The sequence below is a fragment of the Balaenoptera musculus genome, chromosome 2, assembly GCF_009873245.2.
Source record: "Balaenoptera musculus isolate JJ_BM4_2016_0621 chromosome 2, mBalMus1.pri.v3, whole genome shotgun sequence".
NCBI classification, from domain to species: Eukaryota; Metazoa; Chordata; class Mammalia; order Artiodactyla; family Balaenopteridae; genus Balaenoptera; species Balaenoptera musculus.
Genome location: NC_045786.1, coordinates 11,427,193 through 11,451,304, shown reverse-complemented (window position 1 = coordinate 11,451,304; position 24,112 = coordinate 11,427,193). Strand labels below are relative to the sequence as shown.

Here is a 24,112-nt window from a genome sequence, read left to right as displayed (position 1 = left end):
TTTCCTCTTTTGTGAATGAGGCGTTCTAAATGCCTTCTGGCATGTACAAGACTCACTGTGAAGCTCTTTTTTTTTTTAATTTACTATTTAAGAGAGGGACCCTCTGTTGAAAAAAAAATACCAATAGAACTGAAGTCAGTAAAGATATCAGCAAGATGTATGTGTCAGGTCAAGTTAAGGCTGAAATCCCATCTAATGTAGTCAAATAAGCCACACTTTAATTAATAAATCTGTTCCTGAGAAAGCAACTCTTCTCAAATTGATCAATATTTTTCTATTTAAGTGGACACATTTTTAAAATTTCCTGCTGTATGCTACTGAGTACTTACTGAATGCGGAGTATACAGAGGGATACAAAGAGGTCAGCCTAACTCTCAAGGAGATGGAATAGAACAAATGACAGGTATTTTGGAATGCAAGGAGTATATGTTTTTGAGATTCTTGAGACCATTTTTTTTGTTTTGTTTTGAATTGTTACTGACTCTTTACCTTTTAGCTTTAAATTGATTGGTTTATCCCCTTTATTTCACTAACATTCCCAAGACACTTGGTCAAATAATTTATAATTGTGATTTTTAAGTGCATTTGAGTACTAATAACTACTTAAAAGGTATGCTTGGTGAATTCTTTCATAATATTAATAATTACTCCTTGGTTATTTATTATGAGAAATTGTGTTTATGCATGTGTATGTGCATATGCACATATGCGATTTGCTTAAATTGGGACAACCTTTTCCATTATATTTGCAAGCATCACACAGTAATCTTAGGCAACCCTATTCGGGCAGAGAGAAAGAAAACAATGGAAAATTAAAACTCCTATGTGATTATTTTTCCATTTGCATCACTTCTCACATCTAAACAGGCACTAGGATGTTTCCTTATGTCTAGCTGTGAACACTGAATATTTTTAGTTTCTCTTTAGAATTGGAGACTAGACATATCAGTAGGAAGTTGCTAATGGAAATTGATGCTTTTGCTTCTGGCCAAGCATACCACAGAGATCATGGAGGTAACATCCAACTCATGCACAGAACATGCCTTATAAACAAGAGAAGTCATCGACCAGGGTAGATTAGTAATATCTGTGTAGAAACAAGCTCTAGTTGTATTGCCAGATACCACTGTGACTAAAAGTTGTTTGTGTCTGCAGAATTCTAAAAGAAAGATCCCTTGCAATTTTTTACATTTGTTATAATTTTCCATTAAGGTTGTAACAATACCACAAAAATGTTTGGTCAAAAAAAAAAAAAGAAATCTGAATCTTCTAAAAATATTTCTCATATTACTGATGGCATTTGAGCAGTGTCTCATATGACTTGCTTTGCCAGTCTTCCGCAATCCTTTGGGACTATTTTGAGACTGGATTACCCAATGCTTTAGCTTAAGTTCTCCATATTTTACAAAATCCCCTTCCAGCTACGTGACAGAACGACTAGAAAGTTCTCTATAAGCACTGTCTCCAATTCCCCTCCTGTGGTTCCTCTTGAACCCGTCCATTCAGAACTTTAGTCCCACCACTCCATACAAACAGCTGTGGTCAAGGTCACCAGTGACTGCCCCATGTAAATCAGCCCTCTTTTCATCTGACTTGTGAGCACTCAACATGCTAGGACTTCCTGTCCTTAAGACATGAACTTCTCCTGGCTTCCTGGACGCCTCTCACTCTCAGCCATCTTCTGACCTCACCGGCCGCTCCTCTTAGATCTTCTTTGTTGACTCCTTTTCAATTTCTCACCCTTAAACACTGGCCTCAGCCCCCAGACCACTTCTGTTCTCAGCTATGCTAGTGCCCTCAGTGGTCTGACCAAGCCTCCTGGTGCCAAATGTTACCTATATGATTGTCTTGGTCAGCTCAGGCTGTCATAACAAAATACCATAAACTCAGTGGCTTAAACAATGGAAATGTATTTCCTCACAGTTTGGAGGCTTGGAAGTCCAAGATCAGGTGCCAGCATGGTCAGATTCTAGTGAGGCCTCTCTTCCTGGCTTGCAGATGGCCACCTTCTCAGTGTGCCCACCCATGGCCTTTCCTTGGTGCCTATGCATGGAGAGAGAAAGAAGGCAAGCTCTCTGGTGTCTTATTTTATAAGGGCACTAATCCCTTCATGAGAGCCCCACCCTCATGCCCTCATCCAGACCTAATCACCTCCCAAAGGCCCCACCTCCAAATACTGTCACATTAAGGTTTGGGGCTTCAACATATGAATTTTGAGGGGACACAGACATTCAGTGCATAACAATATAATGACCCCTCTGGCCCAGACCTCTCCCCTGAAGTCCCCAGATACAATTTCACATCACCTACTTGACATCTCACCCTTAAGAGGTCTAAAAATGACCTTCTGATTCCCCCAACAAAACCTACTTCTCCAACATCAGTCCATTGCAGCCCTCCCCTGCCAGCTGCTCACACCAAAACCCTGTCATTTTCCTTGACTCTTTTTTTTTTTTTTAAATCTCATTTCACATCCAATCTGTCGGGAAATCCTATTCACTCTCTTTTCATGCTATATCCAGAAATCTGACCACTTTTTACCACCTCTAATACTCTGCCCAGGTCCAAACCACCATAATTCCTGTGGTCTCCTGATGTTAACCCTTGTCCTGTTTAGTCAGTTCTTAACAAAGCAGCCCTGGTAAATAAATCACACCTTCACCTTGTCTCACCTCTGCTCATAACCCTCTGTTGTTTTCCTAGCTTATCGAGAGTTAAGGGTCTACAGCGTCTGACCACTTGCTTCCTTCCTAATCTCATCTCATCCATTCGCTACCTCTCTCACTCTCCTCCAAACACACTAGTCCTTTACTGTTCCTGGGACGCACCAGGCACACTCCTGCCCTAAGAAAACTTGCTCCTCTCTCTGTCTGGATTGTGCTTCACCCAGATATCTGCAAGCCTTGCTCCCACCCTTCTGTCAAATATTTTATCAGCAGGACATCCAACTACTGGGAATAAAATAGCAATGCCCCACTCCCGCCCCACTTCTCTCTGCCCCCCACACTCTGTTTTATTTTACTCCCTGTTATTTGACATATTGTCCACTGTCTCGTCTATGAGCTTATTGTCTATTGTACATCAATAGAGGGCTTCCCTGGTGGCACTGTGGTTAAGAATCTTCCTGCCAATACAGGGAACCTAGGTTCAAGCCCTGGTCCAGGAAGATCCCACATGCCGCGGAGCAACTAAGCCCGTGCGCCACAACTACTGAGCCTGCACTCTAGAGCCCGCGAGCCACAACTACTGAGCCCACGTGCCACAACTACTGAAGCCCGTGCACCCAGAGCCCATGCTCCTCAACAAACAGAAGCACCGCAATGAGAAGCCAGCGCACCGCAACGAAGAGTAGCCCCCGCTCGCCGCAACTAGAGAAAGCCCGCGCACAGCAACGAAGACCCAACACAGCCAAAAAAAAGACTGTTAGGAAACTTTTGTACATCAGTAGAAACTCAGATCTCTGAGCTTGCCGTTGTACAGCTTACCTGTATTACACCCAGGTACTCAATAAGTATTTATAGAAGGACCGAAATCTGTCTTTCATGCTAATTCTGCTGAAGTGAATGCAGGGCTGCTGCTCTAAATCTGAAAGAGCCTCGAGTTTCACCAACGTTTCTCCCTCCTAAAGTTTTCATTGTGGGATCAAAATAACAATTCAGCCTGCTTTTGCTCTTAGTTGTTTTAAACGGCACAAACACACTGTGTAGGTTGAAGTACTTGTCCCGTGGAAAGGGTACAGAGTCTATGATTCTGCCTTCTGTTATGCTTGTTTTAAAGCATAATGTTTATGTATCAGTTGAACTGCTATTATAGAAGATAAAGCCGGGAGAATGCACAGATGCCTGGATGTGATAGTAATTTGGGTTGGGTCTTTTTTCTCCAGGTTACTTCCAGCCTAGGGGAGGGACTCTACTTGTCCAATGCCTGTTGTGATGGGGCAGCCCAAGACGATTGCTTGATAAATTCTTTAGCTCTTAAAGCAAGTAGAGGTATTATGGGCTTATCACTTCTTTCCCAGGGCTTTCAGTAGGAATACCAACAATTGTCATTTTGATCTTGAGGCATTTAGGCGTGGGTTGGGGGGACTCTTACCTCTGAAAGTAGGGAGAAAGGTTATTGACGGTATGTCTGGAAGCAGGGCTTGTATTTTGCTGGCAGTGCTGGGAAGACCTGGGGACATGGATCTGAGCAGGACCACTTTGTCATCACCGTGCCTTCCCAGCCACCACTCCCAGAGCTACTTTTGCCACCCTTGGACATCTGTTCTTTATTGTGATCGTGTGGTGGAGAACAGAAGCTACTTTCAAAAGGCAGCACTGCAACTTCAAAGGGAAATGGGGAGGAAAAGGAAGTAGCCATGTGTCATGTCTCTTAAATGCCTCTTCAGCAAGTACCAGAGGAAACAGAAGGTAAAGGTACGATAAAGTCTCTTGGGGTCCTTTGAGGGCAGACTGGAAAGCTCAGATTGTCAAGCCCAGCCCTGGAGACTCATGTCATGGGAACCAATGCCCAGAGCCAGCCACTGCGGGCTGGAGGCGGGGCCTTTGGGGGAGAGACTGTGGCTTCATCTTGTTACCCTCTTGCACCTAGAATTCCACGGGCAGCAACTCTCTTTTTCCACTTGCTTGTAAAGCAAGAACAGGCGTACAAGGATACCTCTGTCAGAGATTAGATAAACCTTACAAAAGCTTTGTAAAGCCCCCTTCCAACCAGGACAAGGGCCACCAAGTGACCTAGGTTGGCACGCTTGACCGGCAGGCACATCTCAACCCCGTTCTCTCTTCTCCGTGGCTCACACCCTTGAACACACGACTGTGATCTGAGCGCCCATCCGGGCCTCAGAGAATGCCATGTCTCTCGGGACCCCCTTTATTCCTCTGGCCAGGGCTGAGAGAAGGACATTCCAGATCTCCCCAGAGGGGCAGGGTGTGGAGAGGACCAAAGACAGGAGACACAGGAGAGGCTTCCAGAAGAGCCACACCCTCTGGCCTGGGCCCAAGGACACAGCAGGAAAGACACAGGGAGAGGGGAGCAGGCAGGCGGCCAGGGACAGGCCTTGGAAGGGCCTCACCCACCTCTCGCTCCATCACTGCGCACTCCAGGCTGGAGTCCGGCTGGATTTGTCTGGGAGGGTCCACAGGGCAGCTGTGGCCTGTCGTGGTGGAGGGGAACATTTATTATAGCCTGGGAAAGCCTATTGAAAAGCTCAGAAGAACCCAGTGGTGAACAAATAACAGAATAATTAGCACATAATCATCATGGTGAAAATGTGAAGCTTAAATTGTCACCGAAGCAGTTCACCAATGTATACAACGTGGAGACACTAAAAGCAGCTCAGCGTGACTCAGCTTTCCTGCCAACATTCAACCAAAAATAAAGTAAGCAAATCTCTGGAGAGGTAGAGGACACTCAAGTACCCTGGTGCGTGAGGACCGCTCAAAAAATAAACGTAAAATCACCTGTCGATAGAAGCTTCTATTCCTAGCGCTGAGGCCGATGTTCAGGAAACGTTCCTCATCCTGTGTCACAGAGCCTGCCTGGGGCAAGATCACAGAAGCTCCTATACTGTGTGTCTAAATATTTTTAAAGCTGTAAATCAAGCCAACAAACTATTAGATAGAACATGCTCTATCCTCTCATGCTTTAACCAGTATACCTTCGTAACAACGTAGAAAGGCAGTTTTGCTTTTAGTGTTTTTGAAATTCTCAGCGTCCTCTGCTGAATCATGAGGCAAAGGGGGGTCCCCCTCACCCCCTACCTGCAGCAGTGCCCCTTCCTCCTGACTCTCCCTCCGGCTCTTCTCTCATTTCACTTGTGAGTGATGCCCGACTGCAAACACAAGCTCCCTCCACACGCCCTGCAGGCGCCCGAGCCTTGATCCCCCCCTCAGCACTTGGGGTGCACATGCCGATGTGGGGGGGAGGAGGTGCTCCAAAGTGTGGCCCCCGGGACAGGGCCCCTCTGCCACCTCCTCATCCAGCACGTACTTCAACCCTCATTCCATCAGGACTTAAACGCATAAGCCCTGCCCTTGCATCAGATATATACGCGTGTAACTGAATCACTTTGCTGTACAGCAGAAATTAACGCAGCACTGTAAATCAACTATGCTTCAATTAAAAAGAATCAGATCACAGGCATTGAGGGAAGCTGACCATTCCTATGAGAGCTGGCTGGGTGGGTTAGTTCCTTTATGTTTCTCATGTGATGGAGCAAGTCTCTTGTTTAAGAGCTTTGAAATGAAGGCCGGTGAGATGTGAATTCCCCTAATGGCCCACGCCCTCTTTCTCACCACTCTCCACAAAAAATTCTGAGCCTCCCCCTTGACACCTAAGAAGCTGAGAAAAAGCAGCCCCGAGGAGGACCGGCCACTCAGTGCCTGCCTCACCTGCCAGTCAGTCACATTTCCAGCTGCACCGCCTTCTCCACAGACCTGGGAGCAGAAACGCAAAGAGTGAGATGTGAGTGTTCTGGAATATTCGTCAGTGGCTGCCTGTGCTCAGAGTATCACCCTTCGACCAAGGCCCTCCCGGCTTTCCGGCTCCATTACCTGCGTGGGTGCCCCCCCACCCCAGGCCTGAGGGTGGCAAAGGCCAGCTGCTTGCAGACAGATGGCTTTTATCCCCCAAATATTTCACTGAGGCGCTGGGGGACGGATGCGTCCCATGAGAGTCACAGATGGACAGAGACCAGAATTACTGGGGCCAAGAGCCCCGGCGGGAGGCTGGGCCTCCAGAGGAGACCAACATGTGGGGTCCAGGAATGAGAGTGAGGAAGGGAAGGATGTAGGAAGAGGTGGCGCCAAAGGCTCTTTGGGGTCCAAGCATCCCACAGTTATTGCTTTTAAAACATGAATTTGAAAAAGTGGGGGGTCTGTCTAATGAAATGGAACCCACAGATATGGGTCTACTGTCATTTGTTTACAACATTTGTCATCAAAGGATGATTTTTATTTTTTGTCGTTCGCGTGACTTAGGGCGTACAAGTATAAGGAAGCAGCACGATTCCCATTGACCCTGAAAGTTTCCTCTGGAAATTGTTGACGATCCTGAGGTTTGCTTACCAGAGGAGAAAAGAAGTTTGTCCTATCAACACCTCCCAGTGTCTTTCTCCCCCAGTTCAGGGACCGGACAGGTTGTATCTTTTCAAGTAGAATAATTGTCATATAATAATAGAAAATAAAAGAAACTATGAACAATAAAATTCATAACACTATATATGGGTGGGTATTTTTAAATCTACATGTAATTTATATAAAAACCAGCATTTCATACTGAAAGGTTTTCTAAAGATATATTCATTCATCCATAATAATTACTGGTTATTATTATGTAAGACACTAATAATTTAGCATAGAAGAAAATAAATTTCCGATTAACTCAGATGGTTTCTCACTAATGTCCATAACCTCTGGGCTTAAATCTGCTAATCAGTATGATTGAAGACCATGCACGATGTATAAATCTCCTACTGGGATGGGTATATATACATTTTGATTTATAGTCAAAGTCTTTCTGATACTTGGAAAACATTCATTGGAAATTCTGTAAAAGTTGCACTTTTCATATCCATAAAAGGCCAATTAATTTTTTTCTGGGACCATGATTATTGTACTTTTATACTTTTGTTCTTCAAGAAAATCTGCTTCCTTTTGTGGCCTTTACTCTTTGGGTCTGTATTATAGAATTTCAACACCCACTTTTTTATCAAAAGCCAAGGAAAACTTCCAAATTTCCATAACTACATCCAGGTTTAAGCTCCTAGGTCAGATCTGGGTGCTCTGTGGAAGCAACACTATTTAGATAGTATTATTTTAACATTAAAAAAAATGATTTATTCTTTAATTTTTTTGGTTGGAAAAAGTACAGAAAACCTAACAATATAATAATATAGTAGACATTACCGAAATTAAACAGATACTCGCATCTGTTTAACACCTAAGAGGCAGAGTGGCACAGTGGTTAAGATCATTAGCTGGGTGAGTCATACAGGTTACTTCTCTTTGCCTCAGTGTTCCTCATCTGTAAAATGGGGATAATTACAATAGCAATCTCATAAAGAAGATTAAATGAGTTAATCTGTTTGGAGAAGGTTTAGATCAGTGCCTGGCACACAGCAAGTGCTATGTAAGTTGTCAAGTTTTATTTTTTTTATTCCCCCACCCCACCCAAAGCTTATCAAAATATAGTTAGGCTGACCTCTGGTGGCCCTCAAATTTTAAAAAGAAAGTTAATATTTCTATAATAGCTTCAGGCTTCATATGTTTTTAAAGAAGTAAAATGTAAAACCCCATCTTCTCTCCTCCCTCCTTCTTCTTTCCCAGAGCTAACCGACCCCTACAGTTGGAGAGTATAGCTGCCATGCAAGTTTTGGTGCTATATTTGGTACACGCATAAACAATATATATTACTAATTTGTGTGTTATAAAACTTTACATAAATGGGATCATACTGCATGTATCCTTTTGTCACTTTCTGTGTTCACTCAACTTTATCTTTTGGAGATTTATCCATGTTGGTAGATGTGGTTCTACTTCATTCATTATAACTGTTGTTGACAATTCCATTATATGAATGAACCACTGAGAACAAATCAATGAGAAATAGTGCCACAATGAGCACCATGGAGCCGGTGACCACACATGAGATTTTTATCTGTGATGGATAATTTACAAGAAATAGTCATTTTACAGGATGCACATCTGACACTTCACCAGGTGTCCTAAAATGATTGTGCAAATTTGCACTTTCACCAGCAGTGAACAACAGACCCCATTTTCCCATGACTTCGCCAGTAATTGAGGTTATTGGATTTACTGACTTCTGCCTGTCTGGTGGGTATAAAATAGTACATCATTGTTTCCATTTTTATTTCCATAATTACTAGTGAGATTGGGCATTTTTATATTTATTGGCTGCTGGGGTTTCTTCTGCTATGAGTTGCCTATTTATATCCATTTTTGCATATCCACTATTGCCCATTTTCTATTTTCTTATTGATTTATGAGGGTTCTTTAATTATTCGGACTACTAATCCCTGGTAGAGCATGTGAGTTATAAATATCTTCTTTCAGACTCTGGTTTGTCTTCTTTACTTTGTTTTCAATGTCTTTTGTAGTACAGAATATTCATTTTAATTAAGCAGTACTTTCTGGGAGTTCCCTGACAGTCCAGTGGTTAGGACTCTGCACTTTCACTGCCAAGGGCCCGGGTTCAGTCTCCCTGGTCGAGGAACTAAGACCCAGAAAGCCATGTGGTGCAACCAAAAAAAAAAAAGGCAATACTTTTCTTTGTGGTTTATAGTTTTTATTTCTTTTAAAAGTCTTTCCCTCTACCAGTATGCAAGGATACAACACCATGTTTTATTTTATTTCATAGTTTAGCTTCTCACACATAGGTCTTTAGTCCATTAGGAATTTATTTTACTTACGTTGTAAGGAAAGGATATATTTTTTACTTTTTCCATATGGTGCACCAATTTTCCTGACACTGTTTATTGAATAGTTGTTTCTCCATGGACTTGTACCACCACCTCAGTCATATCAAGCTTTCATTAAAACTGTGTCTTCTTCTAGGCAACCTATTTTGTTCCATAGTCCTGTTTGTTCTCTCCCTGTGCCAAAACCACACTGTCCTAATAGTGTTGATATCTGGTAGGAAAATACTCCCTCTTACTATTGTTCCTCAAAATTGATATATTGTTATAAGTGGTATGTTTTTATCAAACTATATTCTCTGATTTTTTTCTAGTATTTGGGGTTGCTCTCGAGTCTCTATGTTGATCTTATATTATTCAGTCATATTGAATCCTTATGAGTTCTAACACTGTGTCTGCAGGTTTCCTTGGATTCTCTGTTATATAATCTGAGAATAATCACAATTCTGACGATCCCTTCTAATCCACATGCCTTGTATTTCTTTTTCTTGTATTAACTGGGACTTTAACTGCAACGATAGCAAAATTTCTGAATTTGAAGAGAATGCTTCTACGATTTCATCATCAAGTGCTATGCTTGTCGAAGGTTTTTGGTGGATGCCTTTCACCACATTAAGAAAGTTCTCTTTAATTCTTTTTTTTATTTTATTATTTTTTAATTTATGTATTTTAATTTATTTTTGGCTGCGTTGGGTCTTTGTTGCTGCACATGGGCTTTCTCTAGCTGCAGTGAGTAGGGCTTACTCTTCATTGTGGTGCGGGGGCTTCTCATTGCAGTGGCTTCTCTTGTTGCAGAGCACGGGCCCTAGGTGCACGGGCTTCAGTAGTTGTGGCACGTGGGCTCAGTAGTTGTGGCTCATGGGCTCTAGAGCACAGGCTCAGTACTTGTGGCGCAGAGGCTTAGTTGCTCTGCGGCATGTGGGATCTTCCTGGACCAGGGCTCGAACCCCTGTCCCCTGCATTGGCAGGCAGATTCTTAACCACTGTGCCACCAGGGAAGCCCGTTAATTCTTAAGTTATTGTATTTTTTTAAAAAATTATGGATGTGTTGGATTTTTCTTCACATTTTTCTGACACCATCAATTATCAAGATTATCAATTATCAATTGATAATTATCAATTATCAATTATCAAGATTACTGTAAAGTTTCTCTTTACTTATTTGTTATTGCAGAACATATTAGTACTAAATTTTCTAGTGTTAAACCATCTTACACTCCTGAGATAAACTCTTCTTGGTCATGTTGTACTTTTTTCATACATCGCTAGAGTTGCTTTGCTATTATTTAATCTAGGGGGTTGCATTTAAATTTGAAGTCTTTCCTTTTATTACTTTCCTAATATCCAGGTGAATACTAGCCTTATAAAATGAGTTGATATGGCAGTGTTTAATTTAACCAGCAGTTCACCCTAAGTGTAAGAAAGAATCCAATTACAGTTTTAGTATACCCACAATCAGTTATGTTTCTCACAGCATTTTCTTATAATATATATTTTTTATAATTTCTGCTGCTCTTTTTTTTCTAACTTTATTATTTTTTTTGGCTGCATTGGGTCTTCATTGCTGCATGTGGGCTTTCTCTAGTTGTGGCGAGCGGGGGCTTCTCTTGTTGCGGAGCACGGGCTTCTCATTGCAGTGGCTTCTCTTGTTGCAGAGCACAGGCTCTAGGCACGTGAGCTTCAGTAGTTGTGGCATGCGGGCTCAGTAGTTGTGGCACGTGAGTTCAGTAGTTGTGGCTCGTGGGCTCTAGAGCGCAGGCTTAGTAGTTGTGGCACGTGGGCTTAGTTGCTCCATGGCATGTGGGATCTTCCTGGACCAGGGCTTGAACCCATGTCCACTGCATTGGCAGGTGGACTCTCAACCACTGCGCCACCAGGGAAGTCCTTATAATATGTTTTGCCTTAATTGTTGAGTAAGCTTTAAGATTAAATTATTGACCCAGCTGCTGTTGCTCTGAGTGACTTTGCGCTGTAACCTCTTCATAGTCAAGTGTCTAACTCTCCATGTAAGAGGGCAGTAAGACCCACTGGGAAGGACTGGCTCGTGGCACCAGAAATCAGCATCTTAGATATGCACATCTTTAACACAGCTTGAACTCCAAAAGTTATCAACAGATATCAGTGTTTTTTAGAGAAATCCTTTGGGATGCTCACTTCAACAGTATTATTATTTCACTTGAGTCCCAACTGTACTAATTTGTCTGGAACAAAACCAAGTTAAGGGATTAAGCACTAATGGTGCCGTTACTAAGACTCTGCGTCAAGAATGAGTACCTCCCAGAAGGATCTCTGTCCATTGACTGCTGTCAGTCAGGTTGTTGGGTGGGCAAGACTCTATCATATTTAACTTTTATACAAAGTTATTTTTTAACACATCCTGTCATGATTCTAACATGTGTTGCTCCACAATTATGACTCTTTAAAGCACATTCTAAATTAGAATTTCCCTTAAAATTGCTGTTGCAATTTTTCAGTCCCTCATTAAGACTTTCCAGAGGGTCTTCGTAGTTCTCCAGTTATAACTCATAGAAGGTAAATTAGTTAAAAGACTTAACAAAGTCTTGCCTTGTCTTTAAATATCACATGTCTGAAAGAAATAAGAAAATATCTGATTGATATAATCCATTTCAGATACTGCAGCAAAGATTTGGTATTTACCTAAATCAAAGACACTAAAATCTTAAAGTTATTCCCCCCAACCGCCCAAAAAAAAAAAAAAAAAAAAAAGAGCATCCAGACTTTCTGTGGAGAACAGATTTTCTATTATCTTTTTCCTCCACGCAAGGCAACGCTCAACATCTTGCTTTGTCACCTACTTGAAAAGCTATTCCGTAGGAAGGGGCATGACAGCATGAGTCCTCTCCGGGATGTGAAATGTTTCTGACATCAGAGGGCATGCTAGCACTTTTCAAGGAACACATGTGGCCTGGTCTTCAAATTACTGCTGTGTCTGAAACAAAATGTCAGCTGGTGTTGGACCTGAATTGTTAACTTCTAAATAACAGTGTCATTTATGGAACCACTGTGTGGGTTAGAACGCAGGGTGTGACCCTTGGTTTACCACTGTACCTCCCATTCCTGGCACAGTATAGAGGCTGGTCTCTTGAATGAATAAAGCCATCTCTACAAGTCCATCCAAGGTACATCTCAGTGCATTACACTTCTTTTTTAAATCATAAGACTCTTAAATTCAGTCTCTTAAGGATAACACGACGACATTAACCATCCTAGAATCTTTCGCTTATATTAAATACCAATGTCTTCCCCATTTCAGATGCCAATTTATATTCTACCAGCTCCACTTATAGTTTAATATGTTCCCCTCCCTTGGCCTATCACTCCTGGCTTAAAAAATTAACCAATTAACTGAATAGGAACCCTAATTGGCCAGTCTCTTTAGATCTGTGCGGGTCATCTTTTAAGATGATCAAATCAAAGCATGCTAATTTGAGAAAATATAAAAATTACAGAAAATCATGAAGAAAAGAACATCACCCAAGAACTTACCACCCAAAGACAACCTCTCTGGACATTTCATCAAATAGGAAGACTTAACCATGAACCTGATGAAACCAAGGTTCAGGCCCCTATAAATAAATGATTTACTTTCATAATGAATTTTATGTTTCTAACTTTGTATTCTTATTCTGAAAGAGGTCCCTCAAAATTGTAATAAGCTTCAGGACCCACAAAACTTGGATCCATCACTGCCATTAAGGTGATTAATTGATTTTTTAAAAATCTAGTTCCTTTCTGTTTTATAACATACTTTGCCACTTGACAAAATACAAATTTTTTTCTCATTGCCGTTTTCTTTTAGAATTCCTTTTAATAACAGTGTAGTGTTCCAGGGAATGGATTTATTATATGAATTGATTTATTAAATGAATCCTCTAATGTTGGAATCCACTCTTCCTCCTCCCCCACTCCCCCGCTTATTCTTATAAACGATGCTTTATTGAGCATCCTGGTAAGTATATCTGTGTGCATAAATGTGTAGAAGTTGAATTACTGGCTCAAACCATATGTATATTTTGGGGGCTTTTGACACATATTGACAAATAGCCCTTTGGAGAAGTGGTATCAACTTACTTTCCCAACAGTGGTTTGTGAGGGAACTCATTTTCCCAGCTCCTGTCAGCACTGTTTATTTTATTGTAAAAACTTTTGCTAATTTCATGGGTGTAAATTATTACTTATTACATTATTACTTATAATTATTATCTTATTATTTTAATATTTATGTTTTTCTTATTAAGGTGAAAATTGTTAGTTTTCCATCAGAAAGTACTCTGAGAGCTCTTTATATTTTTAGGGCATTAGCCATTTGCCAGTTCCAATGTGTATTGATTCGCCTAGTCTTAAACTGGATTTGGAGAAACGGAGGAATTTAAGTCGAGGAATTTAGGTCATTTGGAATTGTCACCATCATCTGCCTGCAGAAAATGCCATTTAGGGGAAACTGTAGAAGACATTCCAGAAGGCAAGCCTACGTCTGATTAAGTTGGCCATGTTACGGGGAGAATTGAATTCATTTCAACTAAAAGATATTTGAGCATCTATTATGTGCCTAACACTTTACTATCTATTACCCTTTGATGAATACAGCTAATTGTAATGCAGAATTTCGCAGAAATGCAAAAGCCATGCTTGCAATTTCAATAAGACATATTTGAGAAAAGTTCCTCAATTCTTAATGGAAAAGTGTTGGCGGAGTGTTTGGGGAAGATGGCTCAGAGATAGAGCACGTGCTACGCAAAGAAGTGGTGGGAAAGTCCCCCAAGTGGGTGGCACAGCGTGGAGAGCGAGCGTGCTTCATAAAGTCACAGAGCAGCAAAATGTCCAGTACAACTATGATGTCCTAGGAATGTGGCGTGATTTGGGGTAATAAGGCAGCAATGGGAGGCTGAGGTCTGTTTTAGTTGGTTTGGGCGGCTGTGACAAATTACTGAAGATGGGGTGTCTTCAACAACAATGTATTTCCCACAGTTCCAGAGGCTGGGAAGTGCAACGTCAAAGTGTCTGGGGAGGACCCACTTCCTGGTTTGCAGTTAGCCATCATCTCATTGTATCCCCACAAGCCAGAGAGCAGAGAGAGAAAAGAAACTCTCCCATGTCTGTTCTTATGAGAGTGCTAATCCCATTGCGGAAGGGGCTCCACCCTCATGACCTAATTACCTCCCAGAGGCCCCACCTCCAAATGCCATCACAGTGGGGATTAGGATTTTAACATGAATTTTGGAGGAACATAAATATTCAGTTCTTAGCAAGGTCACACAGTGAAAATCCTTCCATGCCATATGACGATAAAGAACATTTTAGGGCTTCCCTGGTGGCACAGTGGTTGGGAATCCGCCTGCCAATGCAGGGGACACGGGTTCGAGCCCTGGTCTGGGAGGATCCCACATGCCGTGGAGCAGCTGGGCCCGTGAGCCACAACTACTGAACCTGCGCGTCTGGAGCCTGTGCTCTGCAACAAGAGAGGCCGCGATGGTGAGAGGCCTGCGCACCGCGATGAAGAGAGGCCCCCACTTGCCGCAACTAGAGAAAGCCCTCACACAGAGACGAAGACCCAACACAGCCATAAATAAAAATAAATAAATAAATAAAATTTTAAAAATACGTTTAAAAAAAAAAAAGAACATTTTAGAAGATGTCCCGCATTCTGGAATGGATTCTGAGATTCAGAAAATTATGAGGATGTGTAACACGATGTGACCTGCCAAGTGCACTTAATTTTTTGCAAAATGTCACCAAGAGTTCTTGGTGACAAACACACGTTCCATTTGCAGAGCCATTGAGATGGAAGAACCCAAGTGTTCAGGCTTCTCAGAAGGTCTGCAAGTGCTGTGAGGTTCCTTTCAACACTCTCGCTTTCAGGGCTCTGGGCCTTCCCCTGCTCCCCCAGCATGTGCGTTATTTCTCACCATGTGTCATCATTTACTTCAGTTGACTTCAAGACAGGAATATTTTTTCCAAGCTGCCCCCATGTTGCTGCCACATCTTCAAGCAGATGGTCAGGCTAAAAGTGTGAGGACAGCTAAGATGGTCCAGAGAGGCCAGCTGGAGGGGATGGATGTGGCTAAATGCAAAATTTTAGAGGCTGTGTGCTTCCAGGGAGAGATTGTGGCTTCTGCGGATTGACAAAGTGGGGTATATAAGTTAGTTAAGCCATTTTACCACCTGTAACTTGTGGCAAGTTACTTGGACCTTCTGAGCTTCCTTCTCCCTATCTGTGAAATGGGGCCATTACACCGACCTCATCAGAGATGCTGATTCAATGAAATTACATGTGTACCGTTCCTGACACAGAGCAGACATCCTATAAATGCATTTCCCATGTCCTCTTCCCTTCCTCATAAAAAGGGAGTTTATCATCTAAAGTCCTTCAGACTTCCTCTGAATCTGGAACAGCCAGCGCTAACTCAGAGCGAGGGAAGAATGCCAGAGCATGCTGCATCTCATCACCGTGCCGACAAAACGCCCTCGTAGATTAAGAGAATTCCTTCTGAGTTTAAGCGTTTCTAAATACCTTTCCTGAACTGAGAAGGCAGACTGAACCCAGTGTAAAAAGACTATTCTCCTGTTTGTAAAGGCATCTTTTCCGTCTTCTTTGGATTTTCATGATCTGTAACTGGACTTGTGTACCCAGCTGGCAGCTGCACCAGCCAGACCCTGAGGTAACTGTAGTTTAGGCCCAATTGTTTTTTTCACTCAGAGCAGCCTACAAATTCTATTTCAAGCACACACATGTACAGAATGCAGATGTGGGAATGAAAACCAGGCCCTTTTGGGGGAATGAGGCCGTGATATTTGACTGTAGTGAGGCCACTAGTGGCCCATGTACAGGGGCCCCACCCAGGCATAGTTGGGGCTCAGACCTCAAGAGTGGTTTTGGCCTTTGGGTATGACATTAGCGATCACATGGACGGTCACCACATCTCCCGTTTGGGGCACAGACGTTGCACAATCTATGGTCAGACAGGCTTGAAAGGCTTTTTCTGTACACTGAAAAACGTGTAACAGCACGGAAATTCTAGAAAACTAACTCTCTGAAGAAGCTAAGTATCTTGCAAAAGGTCTACTCCAATCAAGGAAATGGCCACTTCAGAATGTGGTTCTCATGTGTATCCAAACCAGGAACGAGATCCCTAGGCTGTTCACATCATGCAGCAAAAGCTCTTATAGCCCAGATGGATCCCAAAATGAACATTCCTTTTGGATGACTAATAAGTCATTTATTCATTCATTCATTCATTCAACAAATATTTATTAAGAACCTACTATATCACTGGTAGTATCACAGGTACTAAGGATACCCTGGTGAACATCAACAACAAAAAACATTTTTTTTTAAACATCTTTATTGGAGTATAATTGCTTTACAATGGTGTGTTAGTTTCTGCTTTAAAACAAAGTGAATCAGCTATACGTATACATATGTTACCGTATCTCTTTCCTCTTGCATCTCCCTCCCTCCCACCCTCCCTATCCCACCCCTCTAGGTGGTCACAAAGCACCGAGCTGATCTCCCTGTGCTATGCGGCTGCTTCCCACTAGCTATCTATTTTACGTTTGGTAGTGTATATATGTCCGTGCCACTGTTGCACTTTGTCACAGCTTACCCTTCCCCCTCCCTGTACCCTCAAGTCCATTCTCTAGTAGGTCTGTGTCTTTATTCCCGTCTTACCACTAAGTTCTTCATGACCTTTTTTTCCCCCTTAGATTCCATATATATGTGTTAGCATACTGTGTTTGTTTTTCTCTTTCTGACTTACTTCACTCTGTATGACAGACTCTAGGTCCATCCACATCTCTACAAATAACTCAATTTTGTTTCTTTCTATGGCTGAGTAATATTCCATTGTATAAATGTGCCACATCTTCTTTATCCATTCATCCGATGATGGACACTTAGGTTGCTTCCATGTCCTGGCTATTGTAAATAGAGCTGCAATGAACATTTTGGTACATGACTCTTTTTGAATTATGGTTTTCTCAGGGTATATGCCCAGTAGTGGGATTGCTGGGTCGTATGGTAGTTATGTTTTTAGTTAGTTTAGTTTTAGTTATCACAGGTACTAAGGATACCCTGGTGAACATCAACAACAAAAAACTTTTTTTTTTTTTTATTTTTTATTTATTTTTTTTTTCAAAAAACATTTTTAAAGAAATCCCTGGCCGAATTCCCTGGTAGTCCAGTGGTTGGGACTCTGCACTTCCACTGCCGAGGATGCGGATTCAGTCCCTGGCGGGGAACTAAGATTCCGCAAGCCGTGAGGTGCAGCCAACAAATAAATAAATAAATACATAATAAAAAATTAAAAGGAGACAAGAGGAATTGGATATTTTTTTTTAAATCCCTGGCCTCATGGAGCTTCCATTTCAGCAGGAGAGACTGACAATAAACAGTAGTAATAATGAAAATATGAGTTATAGTGTATAGTGAAAAACACTCAGGAAGAAAACGAAGCAGGGATGGGGTATGAAATATGAGACAGAGTGGGTGCTGAAATTTTGGAGAAGGTGGTGAGGGGAGGCCTCGCTGGGAAGCTGACTTTAATGAAAGACTTGATTGATGGTTTGGATAAATATAGACTTAGATCAAAAATATTTCCTCCCGGATTTTCAAGGCTGTGTCTCCATTGTCTTTGGTTTCTGGGCTGCTGTTACGAAAGCGAATGCCCTTCTGACTCCTGCTTCTTCCTTTGTGACTTTTCTCCACACCCGCTGGGAACTTGTAGGAACCTCTGTTTTTCCCCTGCCATCTGGAAGGTCTCAGTGACAAGCCTGAGTGTGTTGAGCATTTCATGAACGCTTTCAGTCTCCAACCTCATGTCCTTCAGTTTGGGGAGAAAAGAAAAATCTTATAATACTTTTGGAAAACTGCTCTGTTTCTCCTGACCTCCTTACCCAAATCCCCAGTATTAGGAATTGAGAGGCTCTGAAGTAATTCTCTATTGTGCTTACTGCTTCTCACCTTTTCCCGTCTCTTAGTCGTTTTGCTGCCCTTTTTGACATTTCGTCAACTTTTTCTTCTCTGCTGAATTTGTCATTTCTCTTCTCATGGTTCCCAGAGCTCGCTCTTGCTCTCCAAATTTCCCCTTTACTTGGACTGTCTCGTCTCTTCTGAGTTTCTGTTTTCTGTTTATTTCTCACATGAAAGAGGCTTTATGAAATGTCTATTAACCCTTGCTAGTCTGTTCATGCATAAGCGAGGCACGGTTGTACTCAGTGGAAGCTTTTATATACGGCCCAGGATGCTTCACGATGGAGTGACCGGACAGAATCTAAACCTTACCCTCAAAAATCTGTTGCTCTGTTCTTGGAGGACAGTCAGCTTTCCTCCAGTTTCCTGACCAAGATGCCAGCCCTTTGCCAGAATTTTGTCAGAGGGCACCTCATGCACCTTCCCCTGTGCCTCGTGACCCAGAATCCAGTCCGTTGGTTCAACCTCTTCAGTGGTTCTGCTGTGGCTTTGGGGAATCGCTTGGCTGAATGGGGTAGACAGGGGGGTGGGGGAAGCTTGCTGCACCGTTACAAAGATTCAGCCGGCCCCCATGCTTTCCACTCACTCTGCATTCTTAGCTTCAGAAGGATCTGGTGCCTCTTCTCCTGAACTTCCCTGGCCCTGCCGTTATGCAGAGTTCTGTGCTTGAAGACCTACGTGTCAGCTTTCTCTTGTCTGCTGTTGTTTCCTCTCTCATCCCCTTCATTCTTTGATTTACGCTTTTTTAATTCTTCATTGTCATCTGAATGGAATTTCAGAAGGAGATGGACATAAATTGGTTACATGAACTGCCATATTTAAGCACAAGTCACATGCCGTTCTGTTTTGAGTCTCTCCTGCCAAAAATTACTCTATTGGTACTGGTAGAGTGCCTCAGGAGTTTCTCACAAGAAGTAGGATTCAAACGAAATGTCAGGATCTTCCGTCCCGACCCAGTTATCTATCTCAGAACAACAAGTGACCCTCAACATAGTGACCTAAAACAACCACAATTGTTTATTTGCTCATGATTCTGCCATTTGGGCAGTGTTTGGAGGGGGCATCTCATTTCTGTTCCACGGGACATCGGCTGGGACAGCTCTCCTGGGACTGAGGGTTCCCCTCTCAAGGTGGTGCACCCACATGACCGGCCAGTGGTCCTGGCTGGAGAATGGGTGCTCAGTGGGGACCATCAGTCAGGGCTTCCGTTCTTCTTCATGTGGCCTCGGTTGGACTCCATGGAAGCTTGGTTCCGTGAGGGAGCGTCCAAGACCACGCTCACCAAGAAGGCAAGCTCTCCTGTGCAAACTCATATCAGGCTTCCATTTTGCATCACACTTGCTAGTGTCCCATTGGCCAAAGCAAGTCACATGGCCCAGCCCAGACTCCACGTGGGGAGGGACACTCCACAGGGGCATGATGGCTGGGAGGCATGGTTCATGGGGAGCCACATGCCCCCTGGAAATTTAAAATGCTATGACCCTGTGCTTGTGTTGTTCTTTGTGTAACTGATATGTTCCATTTTCTTTCTGACACATTGGGGCACCAGACTCTTGTATTGTAGACATTTTCATTTGATATAAACATTCAATATGTATTAGAGCCACAGAAATATTGTAGCGTTTCCACTTAAAACGTTTCTGAATGGACGTAAAGACATAACCTATGTTGTTTACCTATTGCTATAATGATTGTGTTCCTGGTTAGTGAAACACATGGGAAAAAATTCACCCTATGGGGTCCAATTCCTAAATATACCTTTCAAGGGAATTGAGTATTGTCTTTTGCCTTAGGTTACCAAAGGTTAGCTTCTTGTCCTTTTGGTTTTAAAATAGTTGAAAATGAGCCTCTTTAACACCTGCCCGGACTCCAAAGAATAAAAGTGGGTATTTACGTCATAACCAGAGAGTGCGTTTCTTAGAAATTCCAAACACATGTCTCTTGTGACGTGCTTTGCAAGCGTGTCCAGAACATTCCTGCCTGTGGTAGGGCAGAAGTGGCTTAGCTTGTGCTGTGTGTTGTGTGAGTCTTGGTCTGTGACTGATAGCTGTGTCCATCTTGTGTGCAGGGGTTCTTTATCTCCAGTATGGAGATGAAACCAAGCAGCTCAGGATGCCGAACGAAATTACAAGTGCAGACACAATCCGTGCTCTCTTCGTAAGTGCCTTTCCACAGCAGCTCACCATGAAAATGCTGGAGTCGCCCAGTATCGCCATTTACATCAAAGATGAAAGCAGAAATGTCTATTATGAGCTAAATGATGTCAGGTAAGCAGTTACGTCATTTGCTCGTGTGCGTGTGTCTACCATCTTGCGTTGACGGTTGGTACCGACTCCCTATCTCTTTGTGTTCCAGTGAAGAAAGCACACCTGTTGTCCTGATGGGCAGGTTTATTTTACCAAGGTGTGAAACCACTATCTGGTTTTCTAGAACTCATTGACAAGGTTTGGTTTACAAAGGTGAGGACAGACTTCTCCCACACAGATCTTTGCATGTTACATCTGAAAGGAATGGAAGAAATGAGCCAGTCTGCTATTTATCTAAGAGTTAGGGGAACTAAGGCCCAGAAAGATCATATGCGTTGAAGGTTATACTTACAGGTGGAACTTAACCAACTCCTTCTCAAGGGTTCTTGTCGTCACAGACAGAGCCTGTGGACATTTTAGGTAATGATCTCACTGGGCCTATTCTTTATACGAACAAGTTAGAATAAAAGCAGTGGACTCTATGCTATTGTCCACAAGAAAGGAGGCTAAGAAGTATTCTCCTTTTCCATTTGTTTCTTAAATAGTTGGCCTTTACTAGAGGATCCCACTTTCTTGGTGAGCTTTCTCCTGGGCTCCTAGTAATATGTACTCTAAAACGAGGCTAAATGGAGTCATGCTGTGGCAGGTGGCACGGAAAGAGAAACATCTTTATCGACCGCAGTGGTGTTGTGCATAGAACAGAAGGGACCATCTGAGCTCTTCTAGCCAAACAAGCCTGAGAAACAGGACTTAAATCAACACAAGCAAGCAGTCGCTAGTGTAGCCGCTGAACATTTTAGAGCTGAAAAAATGATTGAGCGACTCATCCAGCCCTTTCATTTGATGGGACCAGAAACTCAGATGCATAAAAGTTAAGACTTACTCAAGATCATGTAGCCAATTAATTTCTAAGCCCAGACCCAAACCTGACTGTCCATATTCTTGGCCAAGAATTTTTTATTCCCTCAGAATGTTCTCCCCTCAACTCATCTGGGCCCCAAGTTGGATTTCTGGATCTCTTCCCTGTGGGGATAGCAGACTTTCCTGTTTCTTCATCATGGGATTAATAGGAACTACTTTTTTAAAATATGCCTTTAGTGCATAATAAATGTAAACTGATAAATATCTAACAGTGATCTGAAATGACATATTTAGGCGTGTACCAAGGTGTATGAGTAATTTAGAGCTTTCAAGGTTCGACACATGCCCTAAGGTATAGATGCTATATCTGTTACCCAACCTTCCTGCTTTTTAAAAACATGTTTAAATATTCATGGGTTTCAGAAAATTCACGCTTGTTTTTTGAAATAAATTATTAATCAAGCTGTCACCAAAAAAATCCTGAATTTACAAAGCATAAACTTAAACGTGAAGTAATCACATGATATTTAGAGAGTATGTTCACAGTAATATAATCTCATGTAGTGTTTTAACGCGGACAACCATCTTCTTGAATTTCTACGTTTTGCAGTTAGAGAACTTGAGGGATATGGTAATAATAAATATACATGAAACTACACAAAGCCACTTTTGATTGTGGAGCTCAAGGCTGATGAGATTATTGTAAGCAGTTGGACCCCACTGTCTTGCAGCCCGTGCAAGAATTTTTGTATTACAATGAGTCATGATTTTCTAGAGGCTTTCCCAAGCCTCAGAGTATGACTACTAAGACTTTCTGCACACTTTCTTTGGGAATGTTGTGACGTAGTCACAAAAAGAGAAATGGGAGGGACGACAAAGAGGAAAAGGTACCCAAAACTTCCAAACTGAGATGATCCTTCTTGATGCAAATTCAGTTGATAAAATATTGGACTGGCCAAAAAGTTCATTCTGGTTTTTCCGTAAGATGTTATGGAAAACCTGAATGAACTGTTTGGCCAACCCAATAAATGAAAGCAGAGCTTTAGAGAAGTAATCACTTTAAGCAATAATAATTTTCAGTTAGTTTGTTTCTATTTGCAAAAGTGATGGTCTCCTTGATTCTTAGGCTGCAGTACTGATAGCCTGATTTTTTAAAAATCTCATTTAAAATGTTTAAGTGGAAAGTCATTGGTTTATAAATTTGTCTATAATTTTACTTTTCAGTGTTTTTATTTACATATAAAAAGTAGATCTAAAAATATTTAAGTGGATAAAATTGTTTATGTGGTGATGATTATAATATATATGTGAGATGATCACATGTATGTCCTTTCCAAAGAATTATTATTCTTTGCTTTTATGCATAAAATGCCTCAAGTATATTTTATTTCACCATCAGCATTAAATAGAACCTCACTCCTTGCAAGAAAAAAAAAAAAAAATGTAGCGTGTAGATTTTACCGGAAGGCACTGGCTTTAGTCTTCTAAACCCAGAGACAAATTTCATTTCACATCCAGTATTTTTGAAGTGACGGTATATTTGTTAAACATTTGGCTCTTTCATCATGGTGTTGGGTTCTCCATCTTTTCCCTAGGGAAATGCTACAGAGAGTTTAGGCTGAAATTCTGTGTTGTAAATGTTGCCATGGTAAACGCAAGCTGGGCCTTTACTGTTGGTTCATCTTGGATGAACATGTTTCTAAATTAATAACTCAACCTCCTGTGTTTTAAATACCTTCAGACCCACACTAAGTTTGTTTCATGGCTCAAGTAAGGTTTTCAGTTTCATCGTCCCTTGGGACTTTGCCCCCTCCTCCTCCCAGCCACAGGGTGAGTTCCTGCAGTGAATCCCCACATCCTTTTCTTCCACAACCTCTTCCCCTCCTAGTAACTTAGTCCCTTCTAATAACAAGGACCACACGCCTCCCCTTAAGCAGACTTCTAATGAGCTGCTTGAAATTCGGAGCAACCGTGGAAGCTGGGGCTAGTCATTGCTTTAAAGCAACCACTGATGGATATTTGATGGAGGGAGGCAAGCCCAGTCCAAGGATGCTCCACTTCGTTGAAAACAGGAACACAACCCAATAACCCCAGTGATTGCGATCAGCCCACAAAACACGTGGCTGCAGCTGGAGGAAAGGAACGTGTCTTCCTGCACAGGGTTCCCTGAGCTCACCACGCTGGCGCTGGCAGGAATCACAGTGTAGACGGGGCTAAACGTTCCTGGGGGTGGCCCTTCTGCTGATGAAAGCCGCAGATGGAGGGCGAAGGACTTCGTAGACATTCCTAAGCTCTTAAATAATTTTGAGGTAGGCTCTTAGCGAATTGTGGTTCTGTCCTTTGCAGCAGTACGAGTGACTCCAGGGTTCTAAGTGGGTTCAGAGGGAGAGACAGACCAGTGGAAGAATTTATCCGCTGCTTTTCCTGTAATTCAACTTGTATGTATAACAGTATTTTTAAAAATCCACTATGGAGAGAAGAATCTAATGAAATTTTTAAATGCCTTCAAAAAAAAAAAAACAGGTCCACTATGGAAGAAAAAAGAGGCATCGTAAAGATACTAGTTTTGATCTTTGTGGT

At 42.2% G+C, this 24,112-nt stretch overlaps 1 protein-coding gene across 4 annotated transcripts in view; it reads left to right on the top strand.

Annotated features, from left to right (window-relative positions):
• The window catches only part of KIAA1217 (KIAA1217 ortholog), a 325,759-nt gene that overhangs the window by 186,532 nt on the left and 115,115 nt on the right, over positions 1-24,112 (top strand). For all 4 annotated transcript variants that reach the window (XM_036844418.1, XM_036844419.1, XM_036844420.1 and 1 more), the window contains exon 4: positions 20,494-20,692. In XM_036844418.1, the coding sequence (XP_036700313.1) occupies positions 20,494-20,692 (199 nt within the window). The remainder of the gene's footprint in view (positions 1-20,493; positions 20,693-24,112) is intronic.